The sequence below is a fragment of the Neolamprologus brichardi genome, chromosome 20 (assembly GCF_056152115.1).
Source record: "Neolamprologus brichardi isolate AB-2024 chromosome 20, ASM5615211v1, whole genome shotgun sequence".
NCBI classification, from domain to species: Eukaryota; Metazoa; Chordata; class Actinopteri; order Cichliformes; family Cichlidae; genus Neolamprologus; species Neolamprologus brichardi.
The window spans coordinates 28,637,727-28,657,292 of NC_142123.1; the positions used below are offsets into that span (position 1 = coordinate 28,637,727).

Consider the following 19,566-nt stretch of genomic DNA (forward strand, 5'->3'; position numbering starts at 1 on the left):
GACAGGGCTAAATCATCAGAGGAGCTGTTAAATAATACATGACTAAAACTGAACTGGCTCATAGCAGCTGATCAATCACATGTTCTTAAAATGTCAACAATAAACTGGGTGAGTTTCTGTGGGTCATGGAAGAGGTGAGTCAAGCAACTGTGCCACGGAGCTTCAATTATAAATCGATCTAGGACAAAGTGGTGACCATGGAAACGGAAACATAAACTATAAGAAACCTGAGAGTGCAGGTGAGATGCCTTCCCCCTAAAATCAGGCAAGTAGCACACAGGTTAAGCCTCTCGCTGCAGGTAGACTGTGCTGCCCTTTGTCTCACTATGGACCAGCCATATTTATTGTTTTGCATACTGTTGGAAGTCCTGGCTGTAAACTGTGAGTAAGCTTCTTTTTCTCCAATTTAAAGTTCACAAAAATATGATCATAGCGAACAAAGTGAAAGTTGTGATGTTGTGATGGGCTAACATTCTGAAAACAAAAGTAGACTGGGTGTCTTCTAGGATGTGCTGCAAATGCATGAGATATAGCATTAGGATATACTTTCTAATCATTTTTAAAACATCCCTTTTAGCTGTGCACTTGCAGTTCTGATGATCTGTGAAGAGAAAATTGTGACTCAGAGCCATTTCCATCTGGGTAGCAGGGAGAGGAAGAAATAAATGTGCACATTAATTTGAGTTAATCTTCAAAGATGATCATATTTCACAGTAAAAAAGACATATGACTGCTTTCTTGCTAAAAAAAACTGTTCTTATTTACAGGTAATCATTTCATTTAAAACTCAGATTTTTAATGAAATTTAAATGGTTCTTATTACATGATAAATACTTTCCTCTTGTAGCATGTAAACTGTCCAAACATCTTCCTGAGACAAAGGGCTTTTGAAAAGGAATTGAACTTGAAACCTCAGTAACAATAGATTCAGTCTAACAACACAAATAACAATAAATAATTGTGGCCAACACCCGCCTTTGTGCCTGGAAGTTATGTCACAAAGACAACAAAAAAGGAGATTCTGATAAAGATCTTGAACAGGTCTGTGATTTGAGAAGAAGCAGCATAAAATATCATTTGGATAATGGTTTAAGACTTACCCAGACCTGAGCTTTAAAAAAAATAAAAAAAACTGTAGTTTATTACTGTTTAATCTTATTTTCTTAATCTTTTCAATTTTCTTCTATTTCTAGTTACAGTTTAGGAGATAAAACACTCAAAGAAACCCAATCTTAAAATGTTTACTTGCATAATGCTTTCTGATACACCCACATGTGTGTTAACCTCACACGCAGTCACTGCTGGGTGTAGTGTAGCCTATAGAGTTACCATTTTCTGTTAAGATCCACCTCAGCTACTAATTATAGCCTGTGGTTAGATGAAAGCATATCCATGCCTAAAGGTTCTCTCGGTTACTGTTATCTACAATTTTGGTTTCATTGTTTAATTTTCAAATATTTGCCATATAGATGCTTTGTGAGCCTTAGGGAACATTTTAGAAAATGTGGGGTCGTAGCTCAACATTGTAAAATTGCTAAAGTCATTATAATTCAAATATTTTAGGTATTCACATTTTTCTCTTTCTATTATCTATTAGGCAAAATTATATTTTTGAGTGAAAAAAGGTTGCGTCAAAGCTTTCCCTGATAGTTCCCTGGGTAGTTCAGACACTAACTTGGTACCAAAGTGTCACTTCTTATAAGACTATAGAATTATTTAATCTTTTGGTAAAATATAACATACTTCCACACCACACTGACAATTTGGAGACTCATTTATGAACCACTTGAGATCAATTTTGAATGTAATTAAAAAGAAAAACACAAGAAAGCACTAATTATTAAAAGCTTTCAAAGAAATGATCCTAGTCTAGACTTGTTCTGTCATGAACCTTTGGGTTCACACCAAGGCTTTAGTTGGCCTTGCTTGTAAACCCATCCTTCCATTCTCTTGCACTTATCCAATTCAGGGTCTGGAGCCCATCCCGGATGCCATAAGGCAAGAGGAAGGCTAGGACAGGTCGCCAGCCTGTTGCAGGGCTAACAGAGATAGACAACCATTCACTCTTACACTCACATCTACGGGCAATTTGGAATCAAGAGTTAACCTAACCCCACTAACTCCACGTCTTTGGAGTATGTGGAGAGAATGCAGATACATGAAAAACATAGGAAGGCCCTGGACAGATGGTGCATTTCAAACCCGGGGCTTTCTTGCTGTGAGGAAACAATGCTAACAACTGCACCACTACACTGCTCCTAAGTATTCAAATGACAAATTTGAAGGCTGAAGTGGCTTTTAAACCCATCATACACTAATAATAACACGATGCTGCAATAATATGATGTGGAACAGATAGTTTTAAATGTTTTAAAAATATCTGTACTCTTACTGCTTCCATAGGGATTAAGACAAAAAATCAGAAGAGATCCTACAGTGCACTGTTCAGACTGCAAAAACCCATGATGGTGTGCTGATGGATTTTTCTGTTTTGTTTTGTAGCTACAGGGCTTGGGTACCTTGCAGTCACTGAGTCAACCATGAACTCCACTGTATACTAAAGTATTCTAGCATTAAATATGAGGCCATCTGTCCAACAGCTAACGCTTGAGTGAAACTGGGTTATGCAACAGGGCAATGATCTTGAGCACAGCAGCAAGTCTCCAAAAGAATAACGGGGAAACAAAAATCAAGGTGTAGCAATGGCCCAGTCAAAGTGCAGACCTTAACCTAAACGAGACAGCTGTGCAAAAGTGATTGCCACACAGTTCAATGAACTAAAGCAATGTTGTAAAAAAGTGGAGGAAATTTTCTCCACAGTGATGAGATAATGATAAAGTGATGCAGAAAACAATGGCTGTTTACTAATCTCAGACATATTTAATACATTGTCCCATTAACACAACCAGCAAGCTTGACCAAGAATACAAACACTTAATTTTAAGTTACAATCCATGATGGAAAATTTTCTCTAAATTCTGTAAGTGCTGAAATCTGTCTCTGTGTGTGTGCTGTACAGTGCTTCTGTGACTTCTTTTCATCTTATTTGTCCTCACATTATTCAAAACTTCAAGGTCCAAGGGAAAAGATGTGATTGCAGTGTCCACAGCAGCATTTAAAGCCACAAATACACGAAGTGAAAAAATATAAAACTGAGCAGCTCAGTCAGGGGCAGAAGCATTGCAAACACCAAAGAGTGTTCCCAAACAAGCACAGCTTCCAATTAGAATTAGTTTTACTCCAGTATCAGCTATACTCAGCTTATCCTTGAGTGTGGTCGTGGGCAGCATTTTGGAGACGTCCAAACTGATGGTGTTCTCCTTTTCCTTTAGGCAGACTGAGATAGATTGTGGGCTAGTTCAGGTCTTCTATTTGTGTTTCGCCCAGGTGTCCTTTAGAGGGTTGATTCTGTTTATAAGCTAATCAGATCCGATCCAAATTGAGTTAACGTGTTACCTTCAAACTCATTTAAACACCAAACAGGCAGTCAGATCTATCCTCACTTAAGCCAGTGTGAAGTACTTCGGAGATGAGATTGCTTTTCATTGATCTGCTGAGCCACAAAGCATCTGTGCGGTGAAATCCTCTGTGGTTTTCTTTATGACCTGAATAGTTTGCACTGATCTTGTAAAGGTACTAAAAAAGAGCAACTGAGTTAGCTCAGTGTGGTTTACACCAACACCTTATGGACTGTTCTGTGTGTTTCTTTCTCTAAATCTAATCCGAGCTAAAATTTGTCATTGCTTGTGTGTTGCAGGTCAGAAAGTTGGAGAGGAACGTATAGTGGGAGGATATGCACCGGTTCCACATTCCATCAAGTACATTGTGTCGATACAGACATTGGAACGAAAGCACTTCTGTGGGGGTTTCTTGATTAATAAGCACTGGGTAGTCACAGCAGCACACTGTAACATCGGGTGAGCTCATTTTCTCCTGTCGATTTACCCCTATGGATTAAAAAAGTTCTATAACTTAAGGCAAAGTTGACTTGATTGAGTTTTAAAATCAGTCTCACATCAAAAACCCCATGTCTTTGTGTTCAGATTGAACTTTTTGTAAGGAAGAAAGGGCCTCTTGATATAGGATAGCCTCAATTTGACTTCTCAATCCTGTAATTTCAACTCATATCATACAGTCAGATCTGTGGCTTATCCTGACTGAAAGAAAGCTAATGGCAACGATAAAAGCGCACCATAACAATGGAGCTTTGTTGTACTGAAATCTGACACAGATCATGACGAACGATCAGAATATTTTATTTAGATTGCAAACAATTTGAAGATGAGGAAGCAATATTTGTAGACAATGTTCTGTGCCCATTCCATATTCTAAGGTTTTAGCAGCAAATCAGCAAACTGATAAATTACAGTTTCCAAATGTCAGTATCGCCTATTTCCCTGTCAACAAACAGTTACAATTGATCTCAAAAAGCTTTATTGCATTAATAGCAGTTAATTATTAATATATCAGCAGAAAAGCAGCTCTGTCTCCCAGACTTCCAATTTAATGTTAGCAACCAGATTTTAATGAAATGTAAATGTCTTCATTAATGACAAATTTAAAAAATCTTTTTGGGGTTTTATGGATGGATGGATGGATGGTCAAACTGCATAACTTGGAATTTGCTGTTTTACATGACAAGTATAACCATCTCTTGTTTATAATTCTTAACAAGAACAAGGTAAAGAAGGACAGATACAACTCTGCGCTTTCTTGTCTTTTTACCAAACACAACCACAATGTTTTCCCAACTTCCAACCTGTTGTCAAGCATCCTCAAAATCTACATTTCCTGTAACAGGCAACAGGAAATGGGGTTTTACACTGTCAAATTCAGACAGGGGACATTAGAATTTGCTGTCAGCAAATTAAATTTGAAATAACATGATTTGAAATAACAATACCATCTATTTAAAATAAAAATGGTGCCAGGAAATCTCTGTAATGTGTTTTTTTTAATCCTCTGCTTTCTTTATACTCAACAGGAATACATTTAATCTAACTGAATGTAAAAGTTTCACTTTTTCAAAACATTCATACTTTATCTTGACCCTGCAGAAAAGCATTTGTTTTTACCTGTAGATATGATAATCCCAGCGTATAAATGCACAAAGATATCACCCCACTCAGAAACAAGCCTTTCAAGGTGAAAGAAAGTCCAAAGGTGGCAAACGCTTTTTCTGCATTAACATGTATCTTGGCTTATGATTTCCTACAGCAGTGTGATAAAAAGCTTCACAGATCAGTATGTTTTTATAGATAGAAGGCACATATCACACAACAGAGGCAACTCAAAGTGTAAGAGACCATAAAAATACATTTGGCAGTTTCAAGCGAATGGGCAAAATAAATAAATAATTTAAAAATGTAAAAAACACTGACGAAGCAAAGCTTTGAGGCGAGCGATTGATGTTTGCCTAAGAAAAAAAGGATAAAAAGAATCTAGGAAACAGATACTGAAATCCTCAAACTAGGCCAAAAATCTATAGAGTTTATGAATTTATGGACTCTGGCCTCAGCCACATAAAAACAATTACAAAGTCTGCCTATTGGTGTCTTGAAATAAAGTAAGATACAAATAAAAATGTCTGTCTAAAGCAGACACAGAAAAACTCACTCGCACATTCATTACACTACTGTGACAGTGTCTTGGTAGCAACACAAAACAAACAAGAAAATTACAGCTCATTCAGAAAGGTGCAATGCTCCATTGGCTTCCAGGGTCACAAAAGATATATTTAAATTACTTCTACTATTTAACAAATCACTAAATGGACTTAGAAATGAGTCACATAAAAATTTGTATGGTCTGCTATCCTTTATGTAACCTAACATAAACATCACGGCCTCTCTGCACCAGTGCAACATAATGCATTACTTTAAACTTAACCAGAGAATTGCAAACTAACCAGTTTAGCCTGCACTAAACTGTGCCAAACTGCCTAGTCTTTTCATGCAACCTTGGAATAGTTGCTTTGTAACTTGTGGGATCCCAGGAGCTATGAAGCAACTACTCTGCCAATGTGAGCACAGGATACATTTGATTGGCATTTGACAGTGTTCTGCCCCTCTGTGACCCCTATTCTCTTTGCAGTGGCAGAAGGAATAGGGGTCATAGAGAGTATTGAATGTATTTACTGCCCTGTCATATGCCAGTTTAGCTCGGGTTAGGACAACCCTAACCCCATCATTACCTTAAATGGTAAGCTAGCTATATGGTCAAACTCAAGTATTGACTTAAATATTTATCCAAGCTCACTGGTGGTTAGACGGCAAAGAACCTACAGTAGGCAGGATGAGGAGCCCCAAGTCAGTGACTTTATGACAGTTTGACAAGAATGATGCAAATATGAACCTGCCCCAAAGATAATGTTTATTTAACAGAGTCGTTACACCCTCTGGTACTCTTGGTTGAGCTGTGTAAATGATCCCCATGCACTTCTGATGACATGGCCCAAGTTTTTACTTTTTAGGAAATTATTTTGAGACTGGCTTCCTTGGATTTCACTTTGAAATACTACTTTAGAAGTTAATAAAATGCAATGATAAAACAAATGCAAATAAAAACACCGTAAAAAAAAAGTACAAAAAACAAAACAGAGAGAAAATCTACAAAATATGTCATAAACTAAAGTATTGCAAAGAAAAAAATAATCACTTCTAAAGCTAAAAAGCTGTTGTGTATGATGTGTATGTTTGGAGTAGTTAAAATTTATATAAGGAAGAAAATTGTTGAGACCTGGATAAAGTTGGACGTAAGGACTGTTTTATATCATCAGGAAAATTATTCCAGTGTTACAGGCAACAAAACATGACTTTACCATGTTTATTTGTACCAGTTATCAACTACTCATTTATTTTCTCTTACCTCTGTTTTGGGTTTGTGAACCGTAGCCAAAAAACACAACTACACGTTGTTATTTAACTGCTGATTGTGCAATTTGGCAAAAGGTGTTATATCACTATTTGACACCATTTCTAAAAATGATTAAGTTTCAAGCTAAAGGGTGTCATTACTGTTTGTTTCCATATAATATACCATGTTGCAACAGGAAAAGCCTTTCTGTAAATAATAACCCCATAGGGCCACACTCCAGTTAAGTGTCCATGTTCCAGGGACTTGATACTGTGCATGCTAGTTTACTGGCATAGCTTACTAGGAAACACCCAAATGGATCAAAGCCAGCTTTAACACAAATACACCTGTGCACCTCCCCTTATTATGTTATTGTAAAGCCCTAAGCATAAAACTCGATAGGTCTTTCCAACTCCAAGATCTGGATTTGTCACTGTAGTATAACTACAACTGTTACTATTAAGAAGAACAGTTACTCTGTTTTATTTAAGAGCAGCCAGTATGTAAAGCATCTTGACGCTGAAACTGGAGTAGGTGAAAAAGATTCGGCAGTCGCCCGTTGTTATGCTTATATGTGTGGTTTTCATGATGTGACATGTCAAAATGTCTTTTATACCTGTGATAAAAGGCAGTGTCATAGATCAGAGTTAGTATGTTGACACTTCATTTAAAAATGAAAGAAATCAGCTTGCCTGTGTTGATATAACTGTAGAGGTTTTCAGAGTGCATGCAGAGGAAATGAGAAAAAGATGAACAGAAGAAAACGAAAAGTGCCATTAGATGACTTATGGCATTCACCTCTTGCATTGTTCCCTCTCTCACCTGGAGACCACTGGGAGCACTTTGAGAATCATGTTCTTTGATTTCTCCAGTGCCTTCAACACCATTCTTCCCACAGTCCTGAAGGACAAGTTGGACAACTCAGGAGCAGACCATCACCTCACTACATGGATACTGGCCTGCCTCACCGACCGACCACAGTATGTGAGAAATCAGTGCTGTGTGGCAGACAGGGTCGTCTATAGTATGGGGGCCCCACAGGGAACGGTTCTGGCTCCGCTCCTCTTCCCCATCAACACTGCAGACTTCTCCCACAACTCCACCCAGTGCTTCCTGCAGAAGTTCTCTGACAACTCTGCAATAGTTGGCCTAATCACTGATGGGGACGACAAAGAGTACATTGAAGTGACCCAAGCGTTTGTGGACTGGTACCAGCAGAACTACATCCAGAACAACAGTAGAAAAACCAAGGAGCTGGTGGTAGACTTCTGCAGGCACAAACATCCTCCACTGCAACCACTAAATATCCAAGGTCTGGACTTTGAGGCTGTGGATAGCTACAGGTACCTTGGTGTACAATAAACAATAAACTGGACTGGACTCACAATTCAAGTGCTCTTTACAGAAAAGGGCAGAGCAGGCTGTACCTGCTGCAGAGGCTCAGGTCTTTTGGAGGGAAGGGCCCACTCCTGCAGACCTATGACTCTGTGGTGGCCTCTGCCGTCTTTTACAGTGTGGTCTGCTGGAGCGGCAGCATCTCTGCTGGGGACAGGAAGAGACTGAACGGGCTGATCTGGAGGACCAGCTCTGTTCTAGGAAGCCCCCTGGACCCAGTGGAGGTGGTGAGTGACAGGAGAATGGTGGCTAAGCTGTCATCCCTGTTGGACAACATCTCCCACCCATGGAGAAGTCTCTGACAGCACTGAGCAGCTCCTGCAGTGCCACGATGTGGGACGGAGAGATTTCACAGGTCTTTCTTTCCAACTGCTCTACAACAAAGACTTTGCCGATGATCACACACGTGCAGACAGACACACACACATATATCCAATATGACATGGTAGCCTTCGCCTAGTCTCCCCAATGTGCAATAATACCAAGTGCAATTTTCTGATGTCACATAGTATTTTATTCTATTTTGTATAGTATTCTATTCTATTTTGTATACTACTTTATTCTATTTGATCTTATTCTATTCTGTTGTTTTTCTTAATTTTTGCTGCTATTAACTTTGTATTGTCCAGTTTCTGCCGTGATAAAAACAAATTTCCCATGTGTGGGACTAATAAAAGTTTATATTATCTTATCTTAAATCTTTTTTTACAGACATTTGACCCAGAAGATGTAAGTTTATCTTTTTTCATCTACAGGGTTAGAAATATGTTGATTGTTGGAGGAGACTACTCTCTTTCTATATATGAGGGCACTGAGCAAGAAATCCTTCCCCACATTTTGGTGCCACATCCTTCATACAACAAATTCACAAACAACTGTGATATTATGCTTATTAAGGTACATAATACATTGATTTTATTTAGTTTCTTTTTTATTTTATTTTGTTTTATTTATTTAAACCATGTTGCTTCATTTGTGTCTAACTCATCACACTGTCTACAATCTCTTCAGCTGAGGGCTCCATTCTATCTGAACAGCTACGTCTCCATCACTCTACTGCCCAGACAGGGCGACCCCATTGCAGAGGGCAGACTGTGTCGTGTGTCGGGCTGGGGATACACAAATCCCAGCGGAGGCCCGATCCCCTCCACCCTCCGAACTGTAATGCTCCCCATTGTTTCCACAGAAAAATGTAACAGCAGTGAGTCATTCAGTGGCAACATTACAGAAAACATGCTGTGTGCTGGTTACAGTCTTGGTGGAAAAGATTCCTGTCAGGTAAGACATCTCTGCTTTTTTAAAAATTCAGGATATGAACATGGCAACAGTTTTACAGCACCTTTCGATTCCTTTTTATTTACGTAGCACCAGTTCACTATGACAGGCATGCCATATGGTTCAACATACTGGAACCCACAAGATAAGTGGGAGAATCCCAGTAATAACATTACTGCCAAACAATTGGAATCTTTTCTTTGACCGTTTAGAGAAAGAAGGGGAAAAAAGAGGAAGCATTTTATGGAAGGCTTTAGGGAGTAAGGCAAGAAAGTAACAGAGATACAACAAAACAAAAACTAAGGCCAATAGAACTCACACATTTAATTGCACACATTCCTTAAGTTATTAGTTATTCTTTAAGTTATTAGTCATTAAGAATAACCGAGTGAGTGAGTTACTGCAACAGGCCATGGTATATGCATTGAACCCAAACTCTTAGCTGCTTCCACGAGGCAAGAGACTGATATCTGAAGCTTGTACCTCAAAATAAATATTAGTTATATTTAAATGGCTTCATAGTTTAGTAGTTTACACATTCTCTTAGCAAGTGAAAAATCGCCAGGGAGGAAAAGATATGCCTTTCGGATTATCTTTGGTGACCCATTGCAACTAAGGAAGCAGCTAAAAGTAGATACTTTGTAATTAGAAATGGGCATTGAAGGTAAGGACAGAATGAAAAACACATATTATGCATATGTATTTGTATTTCTGCATACAATAAAGCTCATAATAAAGCTGCATGTTGTATAAAAACTAATTGGGTAAAGTTTGATATAAAAATAAAAAATACAGGCATAGGACTCCATTGCTCTTGCTGTCAATAAATCTCTCCCTTTTTTTGATTTTCATAAAAAAAATCAAAAATTAACCTTGTGTCAATTTGGCTTGCAGTTTATTTCAGCTTGTCTCAGAAAGTGCATTTGCAGAGTATTTATATTTGCAAGGCATACTTTAAGTGTCTAAAATATTGTGTGTTCTTTTTTGCAACTTTTAGGCTTCTGCATAACAGCATTTTGAAAGTTATCAGACTGTTTTCTGTAATATTGTTCTACATCTTCATTTATTTAGTCATTTAAAAAAAGGACATTAAATTTTGTAAAAGAAAATTTACTGGTAGCGAAAGGCAGCTACTGCTCTACAGCCCAAGAAAATTATTTAAGGCTCCGGCTACAGAACTACAGAGCAAGTAAGCAATGGTTCAGTCCTGACATATGTATGGAATCATTCTGGAGACGATGTCTTATCCGTGTTATTGGTTTTGAACATACCACAGCAAAATTAAATAAAGCTCGACCCACGACTGTTGAAGCTTGGAAAATCTTCTTGTCCAGTGTTATCTCCTGGAAGAGGCGATAATTGGTTTTAACTTTGTGTTTTTTCTTTGCTGTCCCTATGCCTTGTGACTAATGTTTGCTTTGCTACTGCAGTTTACAGTTGTGCTGTATATGTCTGTACCCCCAACCCCCCCCCCCCCCCCAACCCCGTTTTGAATCAATAAAATGTTGATCACAAAAAAAAGAACTACAGAGCAAGTCATAGAATATCAATCAGAGATATTTACGTTTCTTGTTGAGTAATTAGTAAAGACTTGAGTAAAGACATCCGTAACCTAACATGGCATCCCTAATGTTTTCTTCCATCCTGTGGTATCAGGGGGACTCGGGGGGTCCACTTGTTTGCGATGGCCGGGTCTATGGTGTCGTGTCCTGGGGGAAAGGTTGTGCTGATGCTCAGTTTCCTGGAGTCTACACTGCTGTGTCCAAGTTCCGCAGGTGGATAGACAACACCATATTTAGCTACTACAGCAGATGCAACAAGAATTAGAGCCCAGTGCAACTTTTCACTGTTGCCTTATGTGACCTAAGTTAGGCTTGTTTTGCCCTTCATGCACATTTGAGTGTATGCTCATGTGTTAAAGGAATATTTAGGAAAATATTTGATTTGCTTTCTTGCTCAAATTTGGATAAAAAGGGTGCCTTTATATGAAGCTACAGTGTGGGGCCTGTCAAAGGTAACAAAACAAACCTCCAAGCACTTTGAAGTCTTGCACGTGACTTGTTAATATTTCCAGCAGGTAAAAGTTAAGAGCATTGTCAGTTTCTTCTCACTATTGGCAACGAAGCAAATCTGACAATTTTCCAAAATGTTCAACTAGTTCTTGAGCGGTTGTTACTTGACCTCAAGTAAATGTTGTGTGAGTCAAAAGCTAGAAACAATGGGCAACCGTTTTTGAGTTTTACATTTAGTTTTCCCGCTGCTGATCTATTTTAGGCAACTCATAAACAATAGAAATACAGTGGAATCCACCAATACTCTCAGGCAAAGCAGAACACGTTGAACACATTTCCACAGCGTCACGATTGAGGTGCCAAATCCTTCAGAGTCTCGTGGAAAACAGAACAACAGAAAAACATAGTCATGATGCTATGTTTCAGTCATGATACATCACAGTTTATGTTCTAAAATCCTTTAAGAAGTCAAGAAAGCTCACAGTCATATCCAGGACAAATTACTCATGTTTCAATAAAATCTGATCAATAATGTAGGAGGAGTAGCAACGTTGTGAAAATGACAGTGCCTGTAAAATTATAAAAATGACCTAACCTTGGTTACACTTTGGGTGAAGACCAATTAGGGGATCATTGTGTGCACTGTAAGTTTGAGTATATTCTGACAAATACAGAGGAAGTATAAACAATTCTTGTGAACTCCGGTGAGATAGACAGATACTTTGTGGACACTTTGCTATCACATATGCTCATCGGTCCTTTGGCTGGATGAGCTCAAAACATGTGAAATGTTGTAAATAAAGCATGCTTACATTTAACTGAGCATATTGTGGCTATTACTGTAACATCACAAGTCGTATAGCTTGTTCATGAGTCATAGAAACAACAGCAGGAACTGAGTTTACTGAGTCAAAATGTATAACATGATGTATAACAACATCTGTTCAATGTGAGCAGAAATCATTTAAAAATGTATTTCCCATATATATATGTATTTACATATTGTTCCGTGAAAATCTGATAATTTGTAGGTTAGTCACATTAAAACAACTGTTTAGAGATGAAACTGGTGGGTAATTTGTACTATTCTATGGTATTTGCATTACAAAATTAATGAATTATGAAAAGATTCCAAATTTGAACTGAAAATTTAAATAATGTTTACTTTAAGTTCAAGAATCCGCTGGTTCAATTGTAACGTGTGCTGTGTGTGTCCGTGTTGTGATCAGCCTGTGTTTTCAGACTGAAATTCTATTAGTCAGAAAATGATCACTGCCAATTTGACATGATATATTCATGGTCTGTTTTAATGTAGTTGCATAAACTGTAATGTTTTTTTTTTCCTGTTTTTTAAACTTCAATAAATTACTAATCATCCTTTTTTTCATGCACTCGCTGCCTAACGTCTGTGTGTGCATTTACACAGTAAATGTTACAGCCATCAGCCTTAAGTTAAGTGGAGACCTTCAATAACGCGTTACATGGGCTTTTCGGATAGATAACTCACAACTCTTCATGCCATGTCGCTTGTACAAGTCAGTAAAAGCCTCTGCAGGGGAACAATTAATAAGCCACTACACTGATAAATTATTTAAAACTACAGCAATCACATTTGATATGGAGTGTAAATCTTGGCTGCTTGTCATTAGCCTTACTCAAGCCACAGAAGAATTACCCTAAAACTGGAATACCTTCATGAAATATGCATGGAGCCAGTCGTTGGACTCCTTCCTCCTCCTCACCAGCAGAGATTCCCGCAAGGGCGAGCCGTCACGAAGCCAGGTGAAATCAGTACAGACTGCATCACACCTGATAGGTGTTGGCTTATCACAGCAGAATGAATACTTGATGGCCTACTTTAGAGGGAGCTCTAGTTTCATGGCTGGTCCTGTTTGCTCTGTGTTGATGGGTGTGTCAGTGCCCCTTGTGATTGATGGATTTCAGGGTCTTTTATGCTGCAAATCTTACAGGCTTGGTTACACAAAGGCTTATTCCCTTTGTTCTGGCATGAGAAAGCCACACTCAGGAGTGTCACCTGACATGATTGATCCTAAGCTCCCTATATGCACCCTAGGTCACAAAAAGAAATGTACTTTAATGGGTTTCACAGAAAGGTATTAACTGAGCCATACATATTGTGACCATTCTCTAAACATTTTCTCCCAATGGGCTTTTATCTGCTGGGAACACAAAACGTGTTTTACAATGATAATGGCCTCTGTTACTCAAACTAGGTCGACAGCATCCATTATTTTCTAACAACTGAAAAGCAAAGTTGATTTTAAAACCACAGTTCTACATGTGCAGTTTTTGGGTTGGGATGATGTACTGATATGTGGCAAGTGGTGATAATATGATTCTTTGTATAGAGGTAAGTAAAGGAGCATCGTTCAGAATTTAACTGGAAAGCTACCAGAAAACTATTACCAGTGACACCTGTGGCCATTAGACTAACTTAGTCTGTATTCTCTTACTCCTAATCGTCACATGCTAGCATACCATGTGTGACTAACATTAGCCAAAATGGTGATAAAACATTTGCAAGACTATCCTGCATTGTATTCATGAACTACTATATTGTATGTGCTCTTTGTCATGTATAATTTACACTGAGTGAGAAACCTTTATACAAAGTTTACTGTATACTGTGTACCAAGCTTACTAATTACAACAAATTTGATTTTAACAAACCCAATCTGGGCATCCCTCATGACTATTAGTGTTGCAAACAATATTATACACCGTTGAATTGTGTTTATATCATTTATTGTTCATTAAAAAAAACATTTACATAGTTTCTTAGTATGATTCATAATGGTATATGCTTATTTATTCTCAATATTGTTGCAATTACTTATTGTCAGCAGATTAGGCATGCAACTCTCCTGTCTCTGAACAGTTACAAATGAGCTTGCTAAACAAAAACAGCTGGCTATAAGCTAATGCTATGCTAGCTAATGTTTAGCTCACGTTTCAAGCTTTATCTCTGATAAACAGTTTGGATACACTGTCACATCATATGACACTTTATTTGCTAAGTGTGCGAGTCCAACAATGTTAGATCAACTTTAAAGAAAATTTAGCTAATTCCAGCTAACAGAGGCTAACAGAGGCTAGCAGAGGCTAACAGAGGCTAACAGAAGCTAACAGCGACAAAAACAGTAGCATTTACTGATAGAAATTTCTTCAACAACTCAGCTCATTATCGCTGTCATCAAAGAGAAGTGAACTTTATCGACTCATCTATTCCTTTCACAAGGATTTACAGCCTCCACTACTATAAAAATATGTGGGCACCTGGCATATTGACAGGTGAGATGAAAAACAGATTGACAGCCTAAATTCTCTACAGATGAACGGCAGCCAGATTTGGTTGTCCTACAGCGTCCACCATAGCTGTGATTATGCATTTGAATAGGGAGGGTTAAGAAAACAGAATTACGTTGACTGCAGTATGGAATCTGCAGACATCTAATAGTGATATTTTACACATTGTAATTGTGTCACTATTGTGAAATCATGAACATTTTAAAGACTTAAGCATACTGTAGATCCTATATAGCTGCTGGTGTTTAATGAATTAAAACAACCCCAACCAACACACATGGCTCCTGTTAACATTTTGTCAAACTAGGATAAGACTATGTTCACACCTAGGTCTCATTATTAACCTCTTGCAGACAGGTCTACACCTCTGGTAAATCATGCACATATATTTTGTGCATGTGACTGTGACTGTTGGCAACCCAGTGATAGTCTTGAGCCATGCATGCATGCACTGTCCTATCTGGACCAAATTGCCTATTGCTGAGACTCAGGAACCTTTTTGAAGATAAATGCAGACAGATAAGAGGAACTCGCAACAACTCACAACAGAAAAGAAAAAAAATACGTAGCTATTTATAAGAGATGACAGAGGTTTTAAAATGCACATGACTTATCTGAACCACCAGGGGGCATTTGATCATTAAAGCATAATGAATAAAAAAACAACAGATGAGGTTCAGGCCTGCTGGCACTTCCTCCTCTTCGCCTCCTCTCTGATTATAATAAGCCTTTCCTCTGAAGTGTTGTGTCTGCACTTAAACCTGTTACATCATCTTTCTGAATTTAAATTATTATGTATATTTAAAAAAGTAAAAGTTCTGAAAGGTGTCTTTACATTGCTAGTACTCCTCTATTAGAAGCAGAAGGGGGGAAGAACAGCACAGGAATAGCCTTTGTTACCTGAATGTTCCTGGTCCTCTCTACTTATTTTTGCTCAGGTGCAGAGTCTTGGAGGCCAGACAGCTGTTCGAGTTCAGTGGGATGCCAGGAAGCTTCGAGCTGAGATGAAAACGTGACGGGATTATTGTGCAGTCCTCTCAACAAAACCAGAGTCACTCAACTTCAAAAACAACCTCTTTTGGCTTTCTTTCTTCTTCTTTTCTTTCTCTTTTGACCCTGAAGACAGTTCATACTTTATTTAAAAATAAATAAATCTCTCCTTAATTCTTTAACATGACTTCAGCCAGGGGGCCTTTTTGAATCTGGGACAAGAAGCATGTGTAAAATATGCAGAAGATGGAATAATTGGCTCAGAGGCAAAGCTTGAATTATGTTTTCCCCCCTCTATTTTATACAGGATAATCGTTACAACAATGTGCAAACATTTATATACAGACACGGACAGAGGGGCTATCATTAAATAGCCTGCCTTTATTACTGTGCAGTCAGGCATTCTCTCATAGTTGCTTCTTATAGTAATAACATTCTATTTGGTACCAAAAATAGATGCTGGTCTTGAACAGGAGCACAGATTCACTGGATAATGAGTAGGCTGGGTGACTGAATGAGCCGCTCGAGTTCAGACTACTTCCACTCTACAAAATACAGCTCTGGGAGAGTTAGTTGTTTAGAGAAGCCTCTAATGATTCCTATAATAGCTAATGGTTCACCTAAGAGTGAACCATTAGCTATTGTAGGAAATAAGTCATTGATTATGGTTGCACAATTTTTAGAAGGCTGAATTCTTCATTTAAATGAGATCTGCTAATATTTCTGCTAATATTCTGGGAGATTTTACAACCACCTAAAATATGGGCTGTTTCTTTGAAAAGTGTTTGGGGCTAAATGGTGATGAATTTCTCAAGTGTCGCATCCTGACAGCTTTGGCAGTACACACCTGGGAGAGCAGACCTGAATACTAAAAACTCTCAAAGTTTATGGAGTCAGGAATGTGCTATACTGAATGACAAAAGCAGGAAATACACCCTCATGTAATCAAATGGCTCTAAATGGCTCAATCCTATATAAAATGAGTCTTTCCACTTTTTTCCTCTAAAATATAAATACAGGGTCTTACAGTGAGCCTGCAGTGTGAGTGTGCATTTTTAAAACTCTACAGTGCAGGCCTATTGCGATTTGGGAAAAACACTGCAGGTGTAGCTGCCCATCATCATCAAAGTGCCTATACCAACTAGATGTGGGGGATTATTGTGGTTACATAATGCACAAATGTTAAGACAAAATACATCTGTTCAGCTGCACACATCAATTAGTTCACTCAGACAAAGTGGAAACATCTACAGAAAGAGTCTGAGGCACAAGTACAATGTAAAATGTCAGACAGACAATCTGAAATGGTTTGAGGCGCAGGAAAATAAAAAACGATTAGCATTTAGAAAGAGGACTGGGATGATAACAGCACCACGACTTTCATGCAAGGCATTTAGCACAGAGAATGAGAGACATGTTTTCATCCATTTCAAGAATCTGTGAGAAGATTAACAATTTCACACATATTTTAATAACTTTATTTGTTAACCAATTATTGAGTGCAGGCAGGAAAATGCTTCTCTGCTCTTATAACAAGTAAAGACTGAATGATGAGATAGACTTTGAAAAGCTACTGCTTCAATCCTCCCACTTTTTCTTGCCTCTACTCCCTTCCATGTCCTTTTAGTGCTCAGTAGATTTATCAAGTTTCCCCTCAGAGAATTTAACAGAAAGTAGAGCACTTTAATCATGTTTCCTAACTTAGGGCTGCCATCAAAGAGAGGCTATGCTTTGTTCTGCTGAGAATATATGGCTGATAACCCCCCAAAGCTTCAGATCAGAGCACACTGACATTATTCCCCCACCTCTTTACAAAGTGATGACAAGATAGACTGACTTGTGGAAGCATCACTTGTATATTGTTGTGTATGCCTTCATGGGTACTCACAGGGTGGAAAATAATGGAATACATTTACTGAAATTTTGTATATATGTATAACTTTTATGAACCGGCCAGAGGGTCCAATGGTGCGATATGGCAGCCTCGCTTCTGTCAGTCTGCCCCAGGGCAGCTGTGGCTACAACTGTAGCTTGCCTCCACCAGTGTGTGAATGTGAGAGTGAATGAATAGTGGAATTGTAAAGTGCTTTGAGGGCCCCGAAAAGCGCTATATAAATGCAATCCATTATTATTATTATTATTGAACCAGTAGTTTTCTTTAGTAATTCTATAATGGAAAGTTTCAGAGAAAAATAAATAGTTGGAATAGTTGGAGTAATTATGAGACAGCCAACTTTGAGTTCTGATCTGGTTTAAATAGCTTAAATAGCGGCTAACTTCTTTTTTTTTTAAATCATGTTTTCACAGTTGAATGAAACATTGTGGCAATACAGAAAACACAAGGAAATACAGAAATGTGCTATAAAAAACAAATAGAACACATACTAAATAAAAAAATATGTTGCGAATACAAAAAATGTAACTAATTATAAAAATATTTCAGAAAACAAAGAATCTTTGTGATTTTATGGAATTTCTGAAGTCTCCTAACTGTTGATCATGATGGAATGAATGTAAAACTATAGCAGATATTTGCTGCACATTACTCTTTAATCACAACCCTCATAAGATTTAGCAAATTAAGATTGTATCTCCTATATCTTTAGTATATATAGATATCATATCTGTAGTACCTAAGTCAGTATTTGATTAGACAGATTTGTTCCCAAGCAGCAAAAGGGGCCTGTTATGTTCATTTCTGACTCTATATTCTGATTCTTGGACTCTACTGAATTTGTTCCTAATTATTTGAAGCTAGATGATGACTAATAAGCTACCATGTTTAATATGAACATTCCAAAATTATTTTTGGTACGTCTTACTGATACTAGTCTGGACCTCCTTTTGCCTCAGTCCATTACAGCACAGATTAAACAAGGCCATTCGAGTGCAGTGAACTAACTCATTGTCATGTTCAATAAACCAGTCTGAGATGATCTATGTTAATATGCTGGAAGCAGCCATCAAACTTTGATCAGGAAATGCTTTTCCAATCTTCTATTGTCCAATATTGAACTGTAGCTTCAGTTTCCTGTCCTGAGCTGACAGGAATGACACCCGGTGTGGTCTTCTGGTGTAGTTCATCTGCTGCAGGGTGTCAGCATGTTGTGTGTCAGAGGTGGTCGTCTACATACCTCTGATGTGTGGTTATTTGAGTTACTGTTTATTCTGATCAGCTTGAAGCAGTCTAGCCATTCTCCTCTGACCTCTGGCATCAACAAGGCATTTTAAACCAGGAAACTGCTGCTCAGTTTCCTTTTTTTCATGGGAAACTCCCAGTGAATCATCAGTTTTTGAAATGCTCCAACCAGCCCATCTGGCACCGACAACTGCGTCACTAAAATCATCTTCCTTTCTGATGCTTGGTTTGAACTTAAGCAGATTATCTCGATAATGTCTACATACACTGGATTGCTGCAAATTTATTGGTTGATTCAATATTTGTGTGAATAAGCAGTTAATGCATAGAATACTATCAGAGCCCACATTGTTGATATTGCATACTGAACATTTTTATTTTAAATTACTCTTCTTATGTAAGGGATCTAAGTGCTTCTTAAACCACTAAGCAAAAAATTGTTGCGGTACATAGCTGTTGATCACTTCTACAAGCAGTCAAAGTATGCAACTGTGTTAATTTAAAACTTGACACAGCAGAAGTGACGCTCATGTCACGCTTGTATTCCGCGTCAATGTCAGATGGTGAGAAAGA

General features: G+C 38.1%; 1 protein-coding gene across 1 annotated transcript; it reads left to right on the forward strand.

The window, feature by feature from the left end:
- Nucleotides 1-304: 304 nt before the first annotated feature.
- Nucleotides 305-11,426, forward strand: LOC102789400 (trypsin). The gene is made up of 5 exons (XM_006794041.2): nucleotides 305-381; nucleotides 3,758-3,917; nucleotides 9,006-9,147; nucleotides 9,262-9,528; nucleotides 11,182-11,426. The coding sequence occupies exons 1-5, from the start codon at nucleotides 327-329 to the stop codon at nucleotides 11,350-11,352; spliced, it is 795 nt and encodes a 264-aa protein (XP_006794104.1). The 5' UTR covers nucleotides 305-326; the 3' UTR covers nucleotides 11,353-11,426.
- The last annotated feature ends 8,140 nt before the right edge of the window (nucleotides 11,427-19,566 follow it).